This window comes from Porcisia hertigi, chromosome 34, assembly GCF_017918235.1.
Source record: "Porcisia hertigi strain C119 chromosome 34, whole genome shotgun sequence".
Classification (NCBI taxonomy): domain Eukaryota; phylum Euglenozoa; class Kinetoplastea; order Trypanosomatida; family Trypanosomatidae; genus Porcisia; species Porcisia hertigi.
The window spans coordinates 64,676-86,854 of NC_090593.1; the positions used below are offsets into that span (position 1 = coordinate 64,676).

Sequence of the window (22,179 nt, forward strand, 5' to 3'; positions counted from 1 at the left end):
TCTTTTTCAAGGTTCCCGCGTCTACTCTGACGGTACTACCCGGAACCCCCCCCCCCTTCCCCCACTGACACGACATCGTACATGGTGTCCGAGGTGACTCGGTTGTGCTCTCTTGTGTCTTTATTTTTTTTTTACCCAAGAGGTTTCACCTCTCCTTATCTTCTGGCGCCAGCGCCTCGGTGAGGGCAGCCAACATGTCAGTGCAAAAGGCCGCTCGCATCGAGGCGAGTGCGCCTGCTGCAGCGCCTTCTACAATTAGCGTGCGGGCAGCAAGTGGTAATGATGACAGCGGCCTCGACGACAGTGAGTTGTGCAACTCCATCAATCCATTGTTCATAGTTTCCGGCCCTCGTGGAGGTGTCATTGATCCACGTAGCAGCAGCGACCAACTCGACGCCCTCATGGACGGGGTAGATGACTCCGCCTTCCAGGTGCTGAGCGACGCGTGGGCTGCTGTTGGTGTTCCAGCAGATCGGTACTGGCGCAGCCCTCAACGTCTCCGCGGCGGGAGTGCAGAAGCGCTGCCGTGGAAAAAGATGGCCTCATCGCCGCTTACTTCGCTGGGGGTACGTGTACCGAATGCTCTTCGTCTCCGCTCGTCCTTCTACCCCACGCGGGTTGAGGCGCTGGCAGCGCGTGGCTATGGCGCCCACCGTGGCCTTATTCCTCTTGCACTTGACCGCAGAGGGGGCTCGGGAAGTAAAATGTTCAACGTTCTTCCGCGTTGGAGCGCCAAGGTACGAGGCACGAATGAATCAGCCGTGGACTCTTCGGCACGCATTGACCATCGAAGTGCCGTGGCCGAATTCATCAGCGCTATACCCCGCCCACAGGAGCGCAACCTGTACGTGCTGGTCGATGAGACGAGTCCTGTAGATCCCTACTTCGACCTGGATTTTTCGTATGATCCGGTGCACGATGGACCAAGTGATGCTTTGCTTGTGCAGAGCTGTGGCGAAGGCAAGGAGGTAGGGTCGGTGACGGCTTTCTCCGCCGCGGCAGTGGAGAGGGTGCTGCTCACACTGCTTACCTCTCTTCGCCGGGAGGTGGAGAATGAATTCCAAACAAGAGTGGAGGAGTGCTTGGTTCTAACGAGTAGCCTTCAAATAGGGCAACGCTCTAATTCACCTTCGGCGCCAGTCTCCTTGCAGCAGCTGAAGCTCAGTTTTCACGCGCATTTTCGTTTAGCCGACCGGGCGGCGCTGGAATCAGTGCAAGAGCTGCACAGATTCATGGCTCGGCTTCGTTCACGACTTCGGGAAGAAGAGAATGCATCGGCAGCACCGTCCTCGCTAGACGACTCCGTGGGGAGGAGTGGTGAAGTCCGGCAGGCTTCCGCCTTGCTGCTGCGGTGTGTGGACTTCGGTGTGTACACCCGTTGGCGCGCTTTTCGTCTACCGTACAACGTCAAAGCACCTGATGGAACAGGATGTAGTGCGTTGGCGAGTGGTGCCGGAGATGACTTGATGGTGGAGCAGCTCCGGCAGTTGAGTATTGTCCTCCCGGATAACGAAGTTGGGGCGGCGGCACCACGCGTACTACACAGCCTTCTTCTCGCCGCAGATGTGGAGGCGTGCAAAGCTCAGCGGTACCTGGTGAAACATCTGGAGCAGCATTTCCGATTTTTTCTGCCGGTGTTGCCGGGGGTTACTGAGTTGACGTCGGCTGCACTGTCCGAGTTTCTCTCCCAGCTCGTCCCTCCGCAGGTGCGAGCAGCGGCGGCGGAAATGAACGGGCCCTCCCCTTCCTGCCCTTTGGCAAGGGATGTGGTGAGTGCCTGGGTTATGGATCTTGCCTGCATCGTACGAGATGCCTCCGCGTTTTCGTCCTTGCCTGATGATGGCGAAGTGCAGGAGGCGGCAACAAGTGCATCCTTTCGATTACTTCGTGACAGCGTCTCGACCGCAGGCTCCGCAGCACAGGGGCTTGCGCAGACCACCAGTAGTCCTTTTGAGGTCCGACTACCGCCCATGCCACGTAGTGTGCAGGTCCCAGTCGAGGATTTCGAAACGAAAAAGCTGCTGGCAGAGGTCTTTTGGTGCCTGGCGCCGGAGTATGGCAGCCCAGGTGCTGTGGTGCGAACCTCGCAGGTGACAGAGGTATGGAGCACGCTCTCGGCGACGAAGCCTATCACCCCAGAGCGCATCAAAGCCCACTACGAGGACTCGATTCGCGCCTACTACGTCTCTCAGAAGCAGAACAGGTACTGCATCCGCCTGCATCGCAATCACAAGGCCACATTTGCGCAGCTGTACTTGACATTCGGATCCATCAAGATTCGCTGCTACGCAAACGACTGCTGTGAGCGGTGCTGTGTGGTTCCATGGGAGTCCCCACAGAACACCCAATCGGGGCCGCAGTACCACACAGGATATCCCAAGTATGAGCGTCTCGCTGAGATTCGTAATGTTCTCTTCCCGCCTCTCTCGACGGAGGAGCTGGTTCGCCGCTACGGAACGCGAGTCTTGCAAACTGTCTAGCCTGGCGTGTGAAGCGCAAGCAGTGACCATGCGATGGCGAGGGAGGGAGCGCGTTTGTACCAACAGCAGCGGTCCGCATTCCCGCACACGCGTGGGGGGGGGGCCTTTACCCCATCATCACTACCTCTCCAATCTTTGCCTCTCTTTTTTTTTTTTAGAGTAGATGGATGTCCCTTGGCCACTGCTGATCCCTTTCGGTTTTTCTACTTCCGTCGCCCTTCCCCCCCCCCCCCTCCCCCTCAACTCAACTCACCCACAGACACGCACACACCTGTACGTCGGCGCATTGCCTGTGGGTGTGTGGGGGGGGTGGAAGGGGGAGTTGTTGCAGCACTTCATGTGCTCTTTTTTTTTTTTGCTCGCTGCATTTTCCAAAATTTGTACTGGTCTCGTTCGCGCGAGCGAATTGGGAAAAACGTGTTAGCTGCAAGTTCAACACAACATGTTCATACAAGTGTGCACCACGCGTTGTTATTCCCGTTTGTCGTTGGTTGGACATCTCGCCTCTCAGGACTGCCGGTCCACCCGTAGCATCTCCGCCTCTTGGCGCGCGGCACAACCACCAGCCGATGTGCCTCGCTATGCAAAGCGCAATGGCTGTACTGCGTTGCAAATACAGCACAGCCCCTTTTATGGCCATGCATGCGCTGCTGTTTTGATTGCAGGTAACACTTCTCATACTGCAAGGTTCATCGCTTCTTTTTTACACATATACCCCGGCCAAATCTCTCTCTTTTCCCTTATTTTGTTTTCTCATTTTTGTTTTGTCACGGCGTTCTCGCGCCGCCCCCGCCCCCCTCGCCCTCCACTCCCCGCATATTCCCCAACTGCTTACACCTTGCTCTATCCCACCCTCTTGCCACCTTCTTCTCCATAAGCATTTATATATATTTATATATAAAGAGAGAATCTTTTACTCGCCGTCAACGCACTTATTTTTTTTTCCCACCACCCCGATCCCCATCTTGACTCAATCATGAAGATCGTGCTTATGGGTGCCCCCGGCTGCGGTAAAGGTACGCAGAGCCCCTATGTGCAGGAGCGGTATGGGCTGTGCCATTTATCGACAGGCGATATGCTGCGTGACGCTGTGGCACGGAAGACTGCCAACGGCAAGCTGGCGAAGGACGCCATGGATTCGGGAAAGCTTGTCAGTGACGAGATTGTATTCGGCATTGTGAAGGATAGCATCAAGAACCCCGAGTGCCGCTACGGCTACATCCTAGACGGATTCCCGCGCACGTTGATACAGGCAAAGATGATGGAGGATGCTGGAGAGAGGGTAGACAAGGTTATCGAGTTCAGTGTGCCCGACGAGGTAATTCTGGAGCGGACAAGTGGTCGATGGATTCACAAGGGAAGCGGGCGCACGTACCACGAGGTGTTCCGCCCTCCGCGGACCCCAGGCAAGGATGACGTCACGGGGGAGGACCTCTACCAGCGCCCCGATGACCGCCGTGATGTGTGTAAAAAACGCCTCGATGTCTACAAAAGTGAGACGTGGCCTCTGGCCGACTACTTTTCCAAGAAGGGGGTGTACTCCAGTATCAACGCTAACCGCACTGTGGAGGAGGTTCGCAAGACTATTGCCGCTTTGTTGGACCCTATTGGCATAGCAACAGGTCTCAAGTAGTCGAAAAGAAGAGAAGCGATGAAGTGTCTCCACGGTTGCTTCGCCGCGACAACACGTGCATGACCTTGAGGATATTTTTGTGGAGTGAGGCGGTGCGTATGAGTGGTAGTTTCTCGGCTCTTTTCAAGTTGCATGGTGCACTCTAGGACTTTTAGTGGATAACATATGTTTTACGGTGGTGGCGGAGAGAGAGGTCGTCGCCAATACGTGTAGTGTCTGTGCGTGTGCGCAGCTCACAGGCAATGGTCGAGGCAACGGTGACACGTCTACGTGGAGGCTGTACATAAACATTTAGTGTTGGGGACGTTGCGTCGTTGTCGTGCCTTTTTTGTTTTCATGTTTTTTCTGTTTTTTTCTTTCTCGCGCACCTTTCCGTTGTTGTCACCGATTGAGTCTCTCCTGAAGAAAAGGTGGGTAGGGGAGTCAACAATGCATCGATGTGAGTCTGCGAGGACGCAGTAACGTCGGGGGCGATTTGACATGCAGTAAGACACGGGGACTTATGGGATGCCGCGTATCAATTATGCAGGTACCGCGAGCGCAGTATATATATATATGTATATGTGTGCGTATGTTTGTTTGTCTTTCGAAAAAAACTTTTCTTGGATGCTAGCTGACGTTTCTTTGTCTGTGCATGTGTGTGTGTGTGTCTGTGTGTGCATTCACTTTCCCAGTCTCCGTCGTCTTCCTCCACACCCGCAGAACACTTTGGGTCTTTTTGGTTTCGCGGTGATTTCTGCTTTGGGGCCAACAGCTTGACCGTAGTGCCATCCCTCTGACCTTCCAGGGTTTTTTTCTCCATATTTCGTTTACCCTCTTTCGTGATCTCGACTTTCCAACCAGTGGAAGGGAGAGAGAGAGGGGGGAGGGAGGGGGAGGGGGTACTACCGATGCGCTTCTTCTGTTGTTGCTCTTTCACTTCACACCACCTCCTCTCTCTCCATTTTTGTGTTCAGTGTTTTTTTTTTCGCGCTCTACGAAAAAAAAGGGGGAGGTGTCCGTGTCTTTGCATCTATTTTGGATTGCTGTTACTTTTCGATATCATTTCCCTGTAGCGAGAGGAGGGATGTCGCGTGCGTCTGCTGGTCTGTGTGTCAGTATGTATGAGCTGCTCTAAACCCTTTTTTTTCTGTATCCGCAGATGATTTTGGTAGCGCTTCTTATTTTCGTTGAAGGGCTCTTGTGCTTATGCGCCAACAACAAGAGAAGCACCACAGGCGACAACAACAACAACACCGAAGCTCTCACATGGCCCAGGATTGCTGGCTTCTAGAAAGCAGGTGGTATGTCTGTGGGACGGGGGGGGGGAGGGGTGAGATAGACTTGTTCAGACATCGCCCACCTTCGCCCTAAAAAAAAAACCTCATTTATCCGTTGAGTTTTGAAGTAGGCGGTGTACTTTCTATCGTGTGCCCCGTGTTCTTCGCCAAGCCATGTTGGATCGTTGTGTTTCCAGTGCATGTTTCCTCCCTCTCTTCACTGGTGCCCTTTGCGTCGAGCCTGCACCGACCGTATCCAACGTGTTTTTCTTAGGATTTTTTGTCTGTGGGTGTGTGCCATCTTTTTTTTTTCACTCCGATCCATCCGCCCACCTGTCCCACTTTTGCTTCCTCCTTCCCGCTTCCTCCACGCACCCCCCTCCCCTCCCCCGCACGAGAAGGGTGGATGTGTTTTACCGGTGAAGCAAGTGCTCTCCTCTCTCCCCGCGTCCCTGTGCTCTTTGTGTGTACGTGGCTTTGCTCTCGTGCCCCTCGCGTTTAATCTTTGGACATCTTTCGATTCGCTTCTTCCTCCTTTTCATGTGTCGCTTTCTCTCTTCCCTTCCCTGGATGCCATAAAGTCTCTTCCTCTTCATTGGCTGACCAACTGCCAGCGGCATCATCGCTCCGTATGCACCATACCATGACCACTACTTCAACAAGACGTTCCCTCTCTCACCCCCCCTCCTCACCCCAATTCTCCGTTTTCTTCCTTTACGTTTTCTATGATAACGCCGATGTCAACAAGACAAAAAAAAGTAAACTTCGCCACGTTTTTTCCACGCAATTCGTTTGTTGGCCTCGTTACGGTTTCGCTTCTCTTCTGTGTTGTTCACGTGCGCTCTTTTTCCTCAAACGGTATGCCCCTCCCCCGTGCGAACTGCATTCTGAACTGACGGAGAGGAAAAGCCAGCACAGGGTGCCGACAGAGAGAGGTCGGGTGTCTCGCATGTCTTCATCCTTTTGGCTGTTGTGGCCTGTCTCTTTCCTTTTTGCGGCTTATCGTATCCAACACCGTGGTCAGGGAAGGTGAGTGCCCTCCAGGGGGCTCTCTCTGTCCCTTCCATCTGAGCTCCTCTTCTATCCCCCTGTTCCGGTGAAGGTGTGCATGAGCGGGGTCATACTGCATTGGTCATCCGAATTTTGCCCTCAAGCATCTCTCTCTCTCTCGGTACGGGCGTGAGCACTGGTGGTGGCTTAGGGGGGGAGGGGGGGGGGACAATGTTTTCTTCCGATTCGGATGCGCATGCGTGTGTTGTGTTTTTTATATACGTGTTTGGCAGTGCCATTCATCTACACCGTAGATGTAGTCGTCTCGTTCTTTTTCTCCCCTCTTCTCCCTTTCTCTCCCAGCTTGCCCTACTGCCCTCTCCACTATCTATTTTTTTTTTTGGCCAGACCTTCACAAAGACGATGAGCAGCATGTAGGAGGTATATATATATATAGTGTGTGTGTGTGTAACATAACAGTCTTACTCGTCAAGGTGAGACACACAAAACGAGTGAACGATCAACGAGGGCACTGTGTGTGTGTGTGTGTGTGTGTATGTGCAAGCGTCTGCAAGATTCTCAACTTTCACATGATCGTGTCAAGCTCGTATCATGAAATATGTACTGGCAGCCTATTGCCTTAAAATACTGAGAAACACACTCGATCTACGTCTTCACTCTGCACAGGGTCGCCTGATTGAAAATCGCGCATAATGCGGCGATCCCCATGACAGTGTGTGTGGGAGGGGAAGGGGGGGGTACAGCTCAGCGTGGTGGTACATCACAGGCGTGGCTCTCTCCACACGGCGGGGAAACCAACCCCGAGCCCTATGCCCCCTCCCCCCCGTGCCGATGCTGGCCCGCCCTTTTAGTGAGGAAGGGGTTTGGCTCCTGCAATATAGGTCAGGTAGAGCTACTTATCGTTGTGGGGGAGGGCTGCCCAAATCCTGCACGGCGCTTCATTGGAGCGACTTGTGACAATGGGCATGTCTGTGCTATACACACGGTGGTGCTCCACGCTTCGACCTGACCTGAGCGTATGTCACCCGGTCCTCATTTGCCCACTGCTGGGAAGCCCGCGAGTCATTTGAATGGCTGCACCACGCTGTGTTCTGCGAAGCGGTAGCGAGGGAATGGGGAGGGTGTTAAGGGCAGGTGCGGGGCAGGGGGCCTCGGCCACGGTGCCGCCATTGTCCCAGCGTATGCCCACTGCTGCAGTGTGCCCCGAAATGAGCTTGTTGCCGGCTTCGTCTCATGGAGTTAGGGACATGTCTCTCACGGTGCAGCGATTACACCGAGCAGGAAACACCACTTCATTATAGGTGACCGCTGTTAAGGAGAAAGGCCGCACGCTCCATTATGTCAAATCTGCAGTGAGTGTAGCCCATCTGTGCCTGGTTGTCGCGACCTCTTCTCTTGCGAGCAACGTGCGACAGACTGCAGCTGATTCCCGTGTTTTTATGTGCGCACTGCGGTGTGTGTGTGTGTGTGTGCGTGTGCGTCTTTAAAAAAAGTCCCTCAACTTCCATCTTCTGTTGTTTGGCTCCCTCTCATTCTTGATGTGCTCTGTCTGTCTTTCTCATTTCACGATATTTCATGGGCCACCGCCGTCGGGGGGACGTGCGAGGAGGCAGCGCCGCTGTTGCAGAAGGAACGAACAAACCACACACAAGGGAGGTGTCCCCCCACCCACCCACCCCGTGAGTCCCGGACCCTACGAAGTCAACTCAAACCCACTAAACACCGAAGACGGTTCTTGCATATCGGTTCTTCGTCCAGGCATCGGAGCTGCCGCAAACTGTGATTGATTTGCTGGGTCTCGCACAATTGCCAGAGGAGTTGCTTTACTCTTCGAGGTGAAGACGGCCTTTTGGCCATCGCTGTTTGTCCTCCCCATTTTGCAGAGGCTGCGCTGAACAAATCGTTCAAGGTAGGGCCGTCGTGCTATTTATCATTTTTGAAGCACGCACGTGTTTGGGTGCTCCCCCCTTCCTCCTTCCCCCCGCTGTTCACTTGCGGTGACGGCAGTGAGCACCGTTCTAAGGGAGTCCGCCAAATTCGGACTGCATGCGTAGGTGATGAGGATTGTCGTGGAAGGGCCACCACAAGGTGGCAAGACGACCGTCGCATCTGTGGTGAAGGAGCGCTACGGCCTCTGCTACGTGTCGACGAGTGAGGCCGTGCGAAACGCCGTGCACCTGGGCAATAGCGCTTACAGTTCACAGCTGAAGCATCTGATCGACAATGACGAGCTCATTCCTGATTCGCTTGTGGTGAAGGTGGTCAGCGAGGCGACGAGGCGACCGGACTGCATCAATGGCTTCGTGTTGGACGGCTTTCCGCGCACTCGCAAACAATCAAAGCTGATGCAGGAAGCAGAAAACGTCAAAGTTGACACGGTAGTGGAGTTGGAGCTTTCTGAAAAGGAGCTCCTCACGCGCTTTGGCGGTCGCTGGTATCATCCCAAGTCAGGACGTATCTACCACACTCTCTACAACCCACCGCTGGCGGCTGGCAAAGATGACGACACTGGCGAACCGCTGGTGCAGCACTCTGAGGACAAACCAGAGATGATCATGCAGCGCATGCTTCAGTATCGCCGGCAGCTCATGGAGCTGCGGAGTACCTTTGCCAGCGATACGTGGCTGACGGTGGAGGCAAACGGCAATGTGGAGTCTGTTCGAAACAACGTCTTCGCTGTGCTTGACCCTCTGTACTACCTCCACACCTCCACGAAGGCGGCGAAGCCGTGGTGGAAATTCTGGTGAGCGCGTGGGTACTGAAAAACGGGCTGACTGTAACAACGATGGACTCCAGCTGTAGGAAACTCCGAGGAGGAAAGTAAGGCGTCCCCACAGTGCATCCAGGTCTTCTCGGGTGGAGAGGGGAGGGGGAGGGAGCATCTACAGAAGAAATGTGGCGGGGCGACCCACAGCGCCTGCGGATTACTGTCATAACTTATTCAGGTACTCCACCAGGCACATGGATGCACACGTGTGCGTACGCGCCTCTTTGCCCTCTCATTATCGAGGCCACGTTTATGTGCTTCCCCACTCGTAGATTGTGTGTGTGTGCTGTTGAATCGGTGCGACCGCTGGTGAGCGCATCAATATGCTGGTAGGCACATTCGACCTTATACATGCACGAAGTAGGGGGGATGTCTGGCTTGCTGGCGCCGTGGTCGACGGTCCGTCAATGTGTGTACATTTGTGAGAAGGTTGTTGGGTGCCGGCTGTCTGGAAACCAAAGAGGAAGTGGAAAGGGTGAACACTCTAGTGATTGTCTATTCGCTTTTCCTTAGCTGGTGACCTCACCGCCTCATGGTCTCTGCTGATCGTGAAGAGCCCATATATGCTGAGGGCAACATCATGATCCGGTTCGGAGAGGGGGGGGGGCGGAGTAGAAGTACAGCAGTAGCGAGGGGGGATGGACGTCGCCTCTCAGTGTACCGCTGCCAAAGCATCCAGTAGTTGAGGCGGGCGCCCACGCACAGCGTGCCGCACGTCGTTTTTCCCGGCTCGTGCGTCCACGTTGCCACCCTTCACTACTCGTGGCAAGGCGCCGCACTATGCAATCATTATGGATTATTACGACGCTTCACCTTTTTTCGCTCAGCTCCGGCCCATCAGCACATTGTGCCTCTTTTGTAGCTCCCCTGTTCTCTACACCCCCTTCTTCACCCCCCCCTCCCTTCCCCTCGATTTATGGTGTTTTTTTTTTTCGGGTCCATCATCACCCTGTCACGAACAGCTCGACAGGCTTTTGTATCCCCCCCCCCCCCGGTGCTGCTGTTCAGTGGGTACCCTGAACGGCACGAGCAGCGACTTTCACGTGGACGCTAAGAAAGAAAAGTGACGGCGCTCAGCACTCGAGGTGAGCGCACACACACACACGCACGCACAGGCACACACAGAGGCACACACAGAGGGGGTAATTCACGGGCGTGGAACACACATTGGGATGGGCCTTTTCTTCCGTCGCTCTGCGACGCCTGTCAAGAAGGGCAGAGTGGCGCTCTTCGGCTGCAACAGTGCGGTGGGCCAGGTGCTCTCGCTCTTATTCAAGACAAATCCACACGTAGAGGAACTCGTGTGTTGCAGTACCGCCGCCGCCGCCGCCCCTGACGGCGACGAGATGCCCGGCTATGGCATCGCCGCAGACCTCTCTCACATTGACACATCGCCGAAAGTGCATTACGCAGCTGACGAGGATCAGTGGCCGTTACTGCTGCGCGACGCACAACTCATTGTTCTGTGTTCCGGCCGCTGTTTTGACCCTCTTCGCAAAGACAGAGACATCGCCCTCAAAGAAGCTGCTCCGGCGGTGCGTCGGATCATGGCCGCGGTCGCGTCTTCTGACACGAAGGCAAGCATTGCTGTAGTCTCCAGTCCTGTGAACACCCTGACTCCTCTCTGCGCAGAGCTTCTGAAGGCGTCAGGGAAGTTCGACCCCCGCAAGCTTTTTGGCGTCACGACGCTCGATGTGATACGAACTCGGAAGCTTGTGGCAGCGGCGCTGCACATGAATCCTTACGACGTGAACGTGCCAGTCGTTGGAGGACGCGGCGGCGTTACAGCGTGTCCGCTGATCGCCAAGACTGGGCTTCGTCTCCCTCTGGAGGATATAATTCGCATATCCAGTGAAGTGCAGAGCTACGGGGCACCTTTCGAGACCGCAGGGGGTACTGGCTCTTGCAATGCATTGAGCACCGAGGTCGCACCACCGGTGGCCCTTGGACTCGCTTACGCCGCCTGCGACTTTTGTGTGTCACTGCTCAAAGCACATCGTGGCGATGTTGGCATCGTCGAGTGCGCCCTCGTGGAGTCCACGATGCGGCCTGAGACGCCATTCTTCAGCTCTCGTGTGGAGCTGGGCCGCGAAGGTGTGCAGCGCGTTTTCCCCATGGGGACGCTGACGTCTTATGAGCACGAGCTCATTGAGGCAGCTGTGCCGGAGCTGGCGAGGGATGTGCAGGCGGGGATCGAGGCTGCCACAGAGTTGTGAGGTCTCTCTCTCTCTTTCTTTCTTTGTGTCCGCGTGTGTGTGTTTTGGCGTGTATGAGTTGCCTTTCACAGAGCTCTCGCAGCGCGCACGATCGAATGGCGTAGGCAGAGCCTTCCCCTTCAGGGGAAAGAAAAACACTTGTATCATAAAACGTCATGGCTGTGTATGCCCGCCAGTGACACTCTGGCAGGCACATGGGCGTTACGGTGGTGAGCACCCCTGCAGCCTTCCCACCGCGTTTAGTGGCGGACGTCTCTCGGGGTTTCTCCTATCCATAGACCCTCGACGCTGGTTTTATGTCAGGTGATTGTAGCGCTACTACCGGCATGGCGATGTGGATGAGATCGCACGCGCACGCACTGCGAGGGAGGGGGGGGCATAATGGAGAATAAATACGCTCCCCCATCCACCAGCCCCCTGCCCCCATCCTCCCCCCCCCCCAACCATCACCACCACCTCGCGCACCCCCTCATTAAATGTATCCCTCTTCTTTTGCCATCTTTATTTTACCGTTATTTGTACATCTCCACAGGTTTCTATCGAGAGCTGAAGCGACAATACTTCCCCACTACCGTGACCACCCAACACTCTCTTCATCCCGCACGACCCATATCGCTGCCTCACTCCTGCACTCTCACACGCGCACGCAAAGCAGCCACAACAAAAGGCAGACCCCCTCATTCCCCACACCATCCCCGGAACACCTTCTTCTTCATGCGGTGCTCTCAGGTATGCTTCTCCCGTGTTGCAGTGCTTGGCGCTGCCGGCGGCATTGGCCAGCCGCTCTCTCTCCTCCTCAAGAACAACACGCACGTGACAGAGCTTAAATTGTACGACGTCAGGGGCGCCCCCGGTGTGGCTGCCGATCTCGGGCACATTAGCACGCCAGCGAAGGTGACGGGGTACGCGCAGGAGGAGCTGGCAAAGGCTGTTGAGGGCGTTGACCTCGTACTGATTCCCGCCGGCGTGCCTCGTAAGCCAGGCATGACGCGCGACGATCTCTTCAACATCAACGCCGGCATCGTGCGCGATCTTGCAGCGGCTGTCGGTAAAGGCTCCCCGAAGGCTATCATCGGTATCATCAGCAACCCCGTCAACAGCACGGTGCCGGTGGCTGCTGAGGCACTGAAGAAGCTTGGCGTGTACGATCCTCGCAAGCTGTTCGGCATCACCACACTCGACGTTGTTCGTGCCCGCACCTTCGTCGCGGAAGCCCTCGGCAAGTCTCCGGTGGGGCTCCAGATCCCTGTCGTTGGTGGCCACAGTGGTGAGACGATTGTGCCACTGCTCTCAGGCTTCACGTCTCTTTCGGAGGAGCAGGTGCAGAAGCTGACGTACCGCATTCAGTTCGGTGGTGATGAGGTGGTGAAGGCAAAGGCCGGTGCTGGCTCGGCGACGCTGTCCATGGCGCAGGCGGGAAGCGAGTGGGCAACGGCGGTGCTGCGCGCTCTCAGCGGCGAAAAGGGGCTCGTGGAGTGCACGTACGTGGAAAGCTCTGTGGAGCCGTCGTGTGCCTTCTTCAGCTCTCCGGTGGAGCTGAGCAAGGATGGTGTAGAGAAGATTCACCCGGTGCCGGCACTGAACGCCTACGAACAGAAGCTCATGGTCAAATGCCTGGAGGGGCTGCAGGGCAACATCAAGAAGGGCATCGAATTTGGGCGGAAGTAAGCACGGTGGCAGCTTGGTAGCTATCCAATGGTGTGTGATGGCAAAGGGGCAGGGGCCGGGCGAGTGTCGAAGAGAAAGGCAGTGTGGAAAGTGGGCTACGCGGGAAAAGAGGCCCGAGATGCGCCACAGGAGCGGCAGGAATAAAACGGAGACGAATCCATCCAGTGAGACACGAACCAAAGAAGAGAGAGGAGACTAAAGGAATCACTAGACTCTTCTGGGAGGGGGAGGGAGATGAACAACGGAGGTGTATTGCAATATGCGGAGCGAGCGTGTTGCTGTTAGTCATATATTACTTCCCTCTCCCGCTGTGCCTTCCGTGGGTTGCCAAAGAGTTCTGAGCTTTTTTGCTGTGGCTATGGTGGTAACCCCGTGCCTTCTACACCTTCGTCGCTGTTGATTTTTCTTTAGGTTTTCGCCTCTCGCTTGTTTTCTTCTTACTTTCACGGATGCCCCCGTTTCTCTCACCGGTGCGGATTAGTGAGTGAGTTGCCCCGATTCGTTTGTGCACTTTTATGTCCCCCTGCCCCCCTCCCCCTACCGTTTTGCTATCCAGTCCTTCCTTTGTTTCTTACACTGCTGTTCCCGCTTCCATTTTATGAGGGATGTCCCTCTCGAAAGGGAAGTTTAATCGACGATGTCCTGTGCAACTTACGTTCAAAAGATTGCATCGTGTGTTCTTCCACCCGCTGCGCAATTGCCTCCCCCCCCCTCCCCCTCCCCCTCTCCCCTCCCCCTCTCCCCCTCCCACTCTCTCTCCCTCTCTTATACCCAGCCCCCGAGCTGCTTCACCTTCCTTTGTATCATCCATAGCCACCTGTTTTTCTTTTTCCCCAGGGCCTCGTTTCTGCAAGTAACCCGTCCGCGTATTTCAATTCTCGTCTCCGTCTATTTTCCTCCATATTTCACGCATTCACCCCCGTTCTTTGTTTTTTGTTGTTGTTTTGCCTCCTCCCCATGAGCGACATCCACGTCTGGCATGATAAAGTTTTCCCTGCCTTTTCTGATAGCTTCAAACACCGCACGGCTGTTGACCCCCCCCCCCCCGCTTCAATCGCCAAGCTCTCTTCGCCACCACAGTGTATGCGTACGGGTCGCGTCTTGTGCTCCCGATGTACTTACACGCGGCAAGTGAGCTCACGCATTGCACTGATTATGTTTACCATGACGATGCGCATGCTTGTCGTTTGTGTGTGTGTGTGTGTGTGGCGCGTCGGTGGTTTCTCATGCGTCAACTTTGGGGAGGGGGGCTGTGTGTGTGTGTGTGTGTGTGTCAGTGCATCAATGTGCTTCCCGCCTTATGCGGGTGCCTATCACATGATTGGGGAAAGGGGAACGATCCAAACAAAGGAAAGTAAACAGTATGACACACATCTGCAGGGGGAAAAAATGAGCATGCGTTCACCCTCAATACACTCGCGCTATTCTCTGCTTGCGCGCGGCACAGACTGACCGAGGGCGGCGAGGTGCCCTGTTATTGCTGGCCAGCGTCGCGCAAATGCACATTTATGTCCTGCCGTCTTTTCTGGTTCACCGGCATATCACGCGTTGTGTAGTACCGCGCTGAGCGTTCTCTCGCATGAGTTAAGAACTCTCCCGGAGGGTCTTAGGACAAAGGCTTCTCTCTGATGTTATGCAAGGCTTTTGGGTGGGGTGACTGCGTTCTCGCTGCCACCGCTGAGGCCTATCGGCAAACGTAGTCTGCCATCTCTCTCCGTCCCTCCTTTGCTTGCGATGATTTTTTTTCTTTTTCATTGCCTCCAGCTCATTTGCAAACAACTTTCTATGGGTGTTGAAACACGTGCTTTTCATCGCTCTTCGAGTTTGGCTCTCTTTGCGTCCCCATTTTTAGGTGCGCCCATCGCTCAAATTCGCTTTAACGAATGAGACACTCTGCTTTAATTCGCTTCAAAGTCGCCGTCTTGGGCGCCAGTGGGGCGATTGGCCAGCCGCTTTGTCTCACGCTCCTGCAGAACAAGCGAGTTAGTGAGCTAGCCCTCTACGACATTGCCCAGCCGTGCGGCATCGCCGTCGATCTCTCACATATCCCACGCAAGGTCAAGGTCACGGGGTGCCCGAAAAGATGCATCCACAAGGCTCTAGATGGGGCCGATCTCGTTCTGGTCTCAGCTGGCATGCCGCGCCGGCTTGGAATGACCCGTGAGGATCTCTTCAACACTAATGCTCTTACTGTCCATGAGCTGAGCGCTGCGGTGGCGAAGCACACTCCCAAAGCCATTGTAGCCATTATAAGCAATCCTGTGAACAGCATGGTGCCTATTGCCGCCGAGACGCTGCGGCGGGCTGGGGTGTATGACCCTCGCAAAGTCTTCGGTCTCATCTCGTTAGACATGATGCGGGCACGCAAGATGCTGGGCGACTTCACTGGCCAGGACCCAGAGATGTTGCACGTGCCCGTCATTGGCGGACACAGCGGGCAAACGATAGTACCTCTTTTTTCTCAGTCTGGTATCGCGTTGACGCGAGAGCATGCCGAGTATCTGACACACCGTGTGCGCGTTTGTGGTGACGAGGTGGTGAAGGCCAAACAGGGCCTGGGGTCTTCGTCATTGTCAATAGCGTTTGCCGCTGCGGAGTGGGCAGATGTGGCGCTGCGCGCGTTGGACGGTGAGAACGGCCTCGTGCAGTGTTCTTTTGTAGAAAGTCCACTATTTGCTGATAAGTGCCGCTTCTTCGGCGGTCCCGTGACGATGGGCAAGGAGGGGGTTGAGCGAGTGCTGCCGTTGCCTCCCCTAAACGAATACGAGGAGGAGCAGCTCGACCGTTGTCTGCCGGACCTGGAGAAAAACATTCGTAAAGGGCTCCTATTCGTGGAGGAAAACGCGATCACCTCGACGCCCTAAAGCCACCTTCATCTAGAAGATCTTTCGGCTTCGCGTGTCGAATATGATGGGGAGTAGACAAGCATTGCATTCGTCTCTCCACCTTTTTTTTTTGTTTGCTTGCTCGCCAAGTCTCTTTGTCCACGAGGTTGCACGATGATGTCGATGAACTCTCTGCATTAGCACAACTTCTACCTTGTATGGAGGGGGGGGGGGGGACATGCGGTGAGCTGAGGCCCTCCAGGTGTGGCCTTCCTTTATGCTATGACATCTTTTCATTCCACGTATTTAAGTCCATACACAATTTTTTTCTTTCTCATACGCAGACGCCACTGTATTCGTATTTTCTCTCAGTGTGCCTAGCAGTTGTCTTTTGCAATATACATATACATATATACATATATATATGTGTGTGTGTATGTGTGTGTGTGTGTGTGTGTCTCTGCATCTGCATCGGCGTTTCTGTGCGTGGTTGTGTCGCCTAGGGGTATGGGTTAAATTTTGGAGTAGCTCATGATGATTATACTGGGCAAGGTCGGACGCCTTGCATCCGTGTATCGGAGTCAGTCGCACCTCCCTCGGTATCCCTACCCACCCACCCGCCCCCCATTCCCCCTTCCACCACCGCATACACTCGGTCAGCCCTGTGCGGTTCGCCGTCTTCCTTGTGTGTCTAAGTGAGCCTCTTTGCCTCGTTGGGAGAGTATTCCGAGACTCGATTCTGCTCCCATTCAAAACACTCTTTTCTCTCTCCCATATTTTTTCTTTGTTTTGATTTGTGCGCGATTATGTGGGTGATGTGTTTCGCTCGTCTCGTTTCCCTAGTCGGCCGCCTCTTTTCATTTCTGTTTTGATTCTCGAAGGGGCGGGGAATGTGGGGTTGTGCTGTTGCTCGCCCCCTCCCCGCCCCCTATGCCTCCACCGACCGCGCACACCATGTGCGCCCGAGACCTGCTTTACTGTGTGCATTAACACATGTACGCTCTCTCACGTTCTTGATGGCCCTTTGCATTGTCTTGATTTCTCCCTCGTTTCCCGTCTCAATGCGCGAGAGTAACCGACAACACCCTCTCTCTCTCTTTCCTGTCTTCGTTGAAGGCTGACATGGGCGCACACGCACACGCTTATTGATGTGACTTTATCTCCAGTTGGAAAGACCGCAACAAAAATAAAAACGAGGGAGGGGGCGCAGCCGGAAGTGTGTCAAAGAAAAGAAATGGCGCGGTGATGAACGAGCCAAAGTGCGCCCTGCTGCTCCAGCGATGGACTTCGATTATTTTTTTCTTTTTGCCATACTTCGCTCTTATTTGGGGTCTCTGGGAACCGAGTCATTGTGCGCGTTTGATGGTTCCACCACCTCGCTCCCCCCTTTTTTTGTTGCCCGCGACGACAGGGGGATCTTTGGGTGACGGAGGAGAGGGATGCTGAGGTCTACACTCATTTGTGTGAAATCTCACTTGATGGGGACTCGAACACGGCGGAATTCGGAAAAGACACCGCCATGTCGACAGTGAGGGTGTCGCGAGCGCGGGTGGAAGGGGGCACCAGATCGGTGTACTCTTACACGGAAAGAGACCACTCGCCAGCTCATCAGGGAGTGCTGGGAGCACGCATGCAGATGCATTTTGCTTGTCTTTTCATATTTTTCTTGTTTTATTATTGAGGGTTACTTCCTCTATCTCATCGTCGAGGGTGTGTGGCTGTACTCCAACCACTGAAGCGGGGATCGCCTATATTTACGTCACGCAGGTGCAAAGTGTACACCGCGGAGAGATGCGCACGTATTGACGCGGGTGGATGCTGCGGCACAACCCAAGCACCCGTGGCGGTCAAAAACAGATTCAACCAAACGGTGGAAAAAAACGGCTGTAAGTCGAAACCGGGGGCCGGGCAAGGCTTAAAGACACACACACACACACACACAGACACACACGGAATGTGACAACGGTGGGGTGCTCAGCACTTCCGTCTTTTCATTGAAAACGCACAAACAGAACATTATGACGAGTGGACGCGGGTGCGTCACAGTGTGCGAAGAGGCGAGGCCTTGGAAGCGGTCGCCCACGCGCGCGTGTGTGTTGGATCCCCTCACTGCACCATTACTGCTGCTGTGATGTTGCCACTCTGGTGCCGACCAGAGCTGCGTGAGCTGTGTCCTGAGGCAGACCAGTTTTCGTGAATGCCTCTCTCTATTTCGCTTCTTTTCTTTTTTTTCCTTCACACATCTTTTTTTTGTTTCTTCATGTCAATGTCACAAGAGTGCTCTACAGCACGAGCTTCAAGGGCACTCGTATTCAATAAGATTAACTTGCAGAGGGAACAGCGCCCCTCTTGTCGGCGGCAATCGTGAAAGTGTTCCTCGTTTATCAGCAATTTTTGATGTGACGCGGCTGCCCTCTTCCTTGCCTCCTCTCTGTCCTCGCTTCTCGCCTTCAAGGCATCCGAGCACCTACATATTCACAGAGGTGATCTCAGAGTTGTTAGCACTGAACGAGGTCAACTGCGTAGTTTTTTCTTTCTTTTTTGTACGTGTGTGGAGGAGAGGAGGGCGTGACGCGTTTCACGCTTGCTTCCGGTGTCGCTACTCTTCTCCCACAAACGCGCGCACGCTACCTCCGTCGGCGTGAAGTTTTTACTGAGATATTGTCGCTACATATCACCTCTTTTTCTTTTGGGGATGGGGGCAATGCGCTCTTCAGCGGCTTTGCACTTCCGCGTCGCCGTCTTGGGTGCCGCTGGCGGCATTGGCCAGCCCTTGTCGCTCCTGCTAAAGTGTAGCCCTCTTGTGACGAGTCTCTCGCTTTACGACATTCGCGGCGCGCCAGGCGTGGCCGCTGATCTCTGCCACATACCGTCGCCAGCAGAGGTAACCGGGTTCGCCTCAGATGAGTTGGAGGGAGCCGTTAAAGGCGTAGACTTGGTGTTGATGGTAGCGGGCATTCCACGAAAACCTGGAATGGTGCGCGACGACCTCTTTCACACGAACGCAACCATCGTACGCGATTTTGCCCTCGCTGTTGGCACTCACACACCGAAGGCCATCATCGGTGTCATTAGCAACCCTATCAACAGTATTGTGCCGGTAGTGGCCGAGACACTGCGCAGGCTCGGCGCATACGACCCTGCTCGACTCTTTGGCGTCACAACACTTGACGTTGTCCGTGCCCGCACCTTCGTCGCGGAGGCGCTCGGCGCAAGCCCATACGACATCGACGTCCCTGTCATTGGGGGTCATAGCTGCGAGACGATTGTGCCACTGCTTTCTGCGTTTCCGTCGCTTTCTAGGGAGCAAGCCCAGCAGCTAACGCATCGTATCCGGTTCGCTGGAGATGATGTGGTGAAGGCTAAAGCAGGCAAGGGTTCAGCGACGCTCTCCGTGGCGTATGCGGCCTCGGAGTGGTCCTCTTCAATGCTCAAGGCTCTCCGTGGGGACAAGGGCATTGTCGAGTGCGCCTTCGTTGAAAGGGATTCCCAACAGCCACACTGTCGTTTCTTTGGAGGCGCAGTGGAGCTTGGCACCTGCGGCGTAGAGCGTGCGCTGCCGATCCCGACTCTGAGCGACTACGAGCAACAGTTGCTGGACGCGTGCGTTCCTGCGCTCAACGCCGAGGTGGGCAAAGGCATCGATTTTGGCGGGCAGATGTACCCTACTCCCGGTAGCTGAGAAGCGAGGGGCTACACACAACATGATCGTGGGTGAACACGTCATCGTTCGTGCGTGTCAACGAATGATGAACGAGGACGGATCGCAAGCCCCCTCCCCTGCCCCTCCCCCAAACAGTGATGTCAACAAAACAATGGACACCGCCGCAGGACAGCCGAGCCTTTTGCCCCTCGAGCCCTTCGCGTTTTTTATTTTCCGGCTCGGGTGTTTTTGTACGACAAAAGCGCCGCCCGTTTTTTTGTCTCTCCCGCCCCCCCCCCCCCAAATGCGACCACACGAGGCCTCCCCCGTCGGCCACTCGCGACCACACGTGGTGTGCGCAAGGCTGTTTCGAATGGAACGCACCACGTCTTGTTTTGTCCAGCGTCTTTCCCAGAATACATCCTCTGCACAGATGCATCGCTGGGGAAAAACTGACTAGTTGCAGGTCTCAGTCCACATGCGAAGTAGACGGTGGGGAGAGGCGGGTGGGGGTTTCTCTGGGCCTGTGGCGCAAAGCGATATTTTACTCTCTACATATCTGCGCAAAGAGGGGGGGGGGGCGATGTGTGTCTTTGACAAACGCGCGCGTGCGCTTTCACAGGATGAAAAACGAGATTATTGTTTGAGCGTGTGGGCCTGTCTCCCACCACCGTTTTTTTTTTTTTGAGGGGGGGGGGTGCCCTGCTGATACGCGTGCTCACAGCAGGAGGATTCACTGGGCACTGTGAGACGGTGATTTTTATATCATCACTTCCCACGAGGTGTTCCGCTCTTCCAGCTTCCATCAAGGGGTTACGGCAAAGTGCATCCACTTCAACACTTCTCTGCGCTCATACCGCATCGTGCTCTTGCTGCTGCAGATGGTAACGCCCTTCTTCCCTCTTCACCTCCGCCTTTTCTCCCTGTATTCGCTGCCTTCATAGGTTGGCAGAAGCGGCTGATGGAGTGAGGGGGAGTAGAGAGGCGAGTAGCTGGTGTGTTAGTGATGCAGCTGCTGTTTAAAATCACACAAATATTTGCTTCTTCTTACGCCCGCACACTTTTTATATTGAGTTTCTTTTCAGGTTGCTTCACTGGATATGCATGTCTGCTTCTCGTGCACACACACACACACACACACACACACACACACTACTACTACTACTACTACTACTACTACTACTCTCACCCCCCGTCTTCCCTCCATCAGAAAGGTTGCGCATAGGCTACAATGGTCCAATATGTGGACACTGGCGCCGAAAGCGCCACAGGCAACAAGAAGAAAATGCGCAAAGGCTTCAAGTCGGACCGCCTAGAGAACTACAAGCGCATGCTGGCAAAGAAAAACGGCAAGAAGGTGAAAGATGCTTCGACACACGTCGTGCGTCCAAAGGCGCTCACATTCGATGACTCCTCGCGCAGGGATTATCTGTTGACACTGCATAAGAAAAAGAACGAGCGGCGCGTGCAGGCTTTTGTGGACGCGAAGCGCAAGCAGCGAAAGGACAACGCCAAGACGCGGCGAGATCAGCGCGAGGAGGCGCGACGGGCGTACAACAGCTACGCGCGTATACCGATTTTGCCTGACTATACCTACCGTCTGCCTAAACAGCAAGACGATGGATTTGCAGACGACGACGAGGTGGAGGAGAGTGAGGGGATGGGCGGCTCCTGCACCCATAGCGAAAATGGTGGGGAGGAGGACACCGACATTCCGTGGATGTGCGTCGACGACCCGGAGGCGGAGGCTGCGGGCGTGAAGGAAAAGCTGGAGGCTGAGATGGCACGGTCGCGTCGTAAAGCGAGGCGGCTGGCTACTCTTCCGCACAGCGATCATGCTATGCCTGGCGCTATGCTGAGCCGAACCGCGGGTGCCGGCGACGACACGCATCGCTCCGTCGGCCCATCTCCCTGTGTTGAGATGGACAGTGAGTACGTGACAGTTGAGGTGAAGCCACTTTTCGGCACCTCTAGCGGGGACGCAACACGCGCCCCCGAAGACACTTCCACGTCCAGTAAGGCGCTCCCCTCCAACAACTTCGATGACCTTCCTCTCGTCGTGCAGCAGGAGCTGCGCCGACTTCGACAAGAGATGAAAGGCCCTGCGAAGACGAAGCCTCGGATGCATATGATGAAAGAGCTGGAGAAAATTCGAAAGATTCGCAAGCACTCCCGCAAAGGCCATGGCAAGCGAAAGGCCTCTGGCAAGCGCAAGAATCGCAAAAAGTAAGCAGTGAATCGGTGACGCACGAGCGAGGCGTGTGCCGTCCCGAGAGTCACCCCCCGCAGCGCACGTGCATCGTGGTGGTGGTGGTGAATTCATCTGTAATTCGTTCTTCTGCCATTCTCCGCTGCTGCGGTGTAGTCACGGGATCTCTCGGCCTATTCATAACGTGTCTCTGGTGTGAAGACTGTAATACACGAATTAATGAAGCTTCATAAGGTTGAATGCATTGGGAAGAGGAGGCGACGCGAGTTAAGCCACTGTGCTTCATTCGCACTGTCGCCTCGTCTCGCCTGGCTTGCCCCCCCCCCCCTCCCTGCTTCGCATAGGTTGCGATGTAATGACAACTGATAAGTGAAAAGAGGCAGCTCGTGGTTCTGGAGCAAAATTATGTTCGAGTGCCCACTCCTGTTTTTTTTTTTTTTGGTGAGGGGTGGCCACCCCTCTTTTTCG

General features: G+C 55.0%; 5 protein-coding genes across 5 annotated transcripts; all 5 read left to right on the forward strand.

Moving 5' to 3' along the window:
• Nucleotides 1-194: 194 nt before the first annotated feature.
• On the forward strand, nucleotides 195-2,480 carry JKF63_01612 (uncharacterized protein; the record flags this gene model as incomplete). The annotated part of the gene is made up of 1 exon (XM_067897658.1): nucleotides 195-2,480. The coding sequence occupies one exon, from the start codon at nucleotides 195-197 to the stop codon at nucleotides 2,478-2,480; it is 2,286 nt and encodes a 761-aa protein (XP_067753815.1).
• Nucleotides 2,481-3,456: 976 nt separating this feature from the next.
• On the forward strand, nucleotides 3,457-4,113 carry JKF63_01613 (uncharacterized protein; the record flags this gene model as incomplete). The annotated part of the gene is made up of 1 exon (XM_067897659.1): nucleotides 3,457-4,113. The coding sequence occupies one exon, from the start codon at nucleotides 3,457-3,459 to the stop codon at nucleotides 4,111-4,113; it is 657 nt and encodes a 218-aa protein (XP_067753816.1).
• Nucleotides 4,114-8,440: 4,327 nt separating this feature from the next.
• JKF63_01614 (uncharacterized protein) lies at nucleotides 8,441-9,130 on the forward strand (the record flags this gene model as incomplete). Its single annotated transcript, XM_067897660.1, has 1 exon — nucleotides 8,441-9,130. The coding sequence occupies one exon, from the start codon at nucleotides 8,441-8,443 to the stop codon at nucleotides 9,128-9,130; it is 690 nt and encodes a 229-aa protein (XP_067753817.1).
• A 1,192-nt stretch (nucleotides 9,131-10,322) lies between these two features.
• JKF63_01615 (uncharacterized protein) lies at nucleotides 10,323-11,366 on the forward strand (the record flags this gene model as incomplete). The annotated part of the gene is made up of 1 exon (XM_067897661.1): nucleotides 10,323-11,366. The coding sequence occupies one exon, from the start codon at nucleotides 10,323-10,325 to the stop codon at nucleotides 11,364-11,366; it is 1,044 nt and encodes a 347-aa protein (XP_067753818.1).
• Nucleotides 11,367-20,733: 9,367 nt separating this feature from the next.
• On the forward strand, nucleotides 20,734-21,732 carry JKF63_01616 (uncharacterized protein; the record flags this gene model as incomplete). The annotated part of the gene is made up of 1 exon (XM_067897662.1): nucleotides 20,734-21,732. The coding sequence occupies one exon, from the start codon at nucleotides 20,734-20,736 to the stop codon at nucleotides 21,730-21,732; it is 999 nt and encodes a 332-aa protein (XP_067753819.1).
• Between the last annotated feature and the right edge of the window lie 447 nt (nucleotides 21,733-22,179).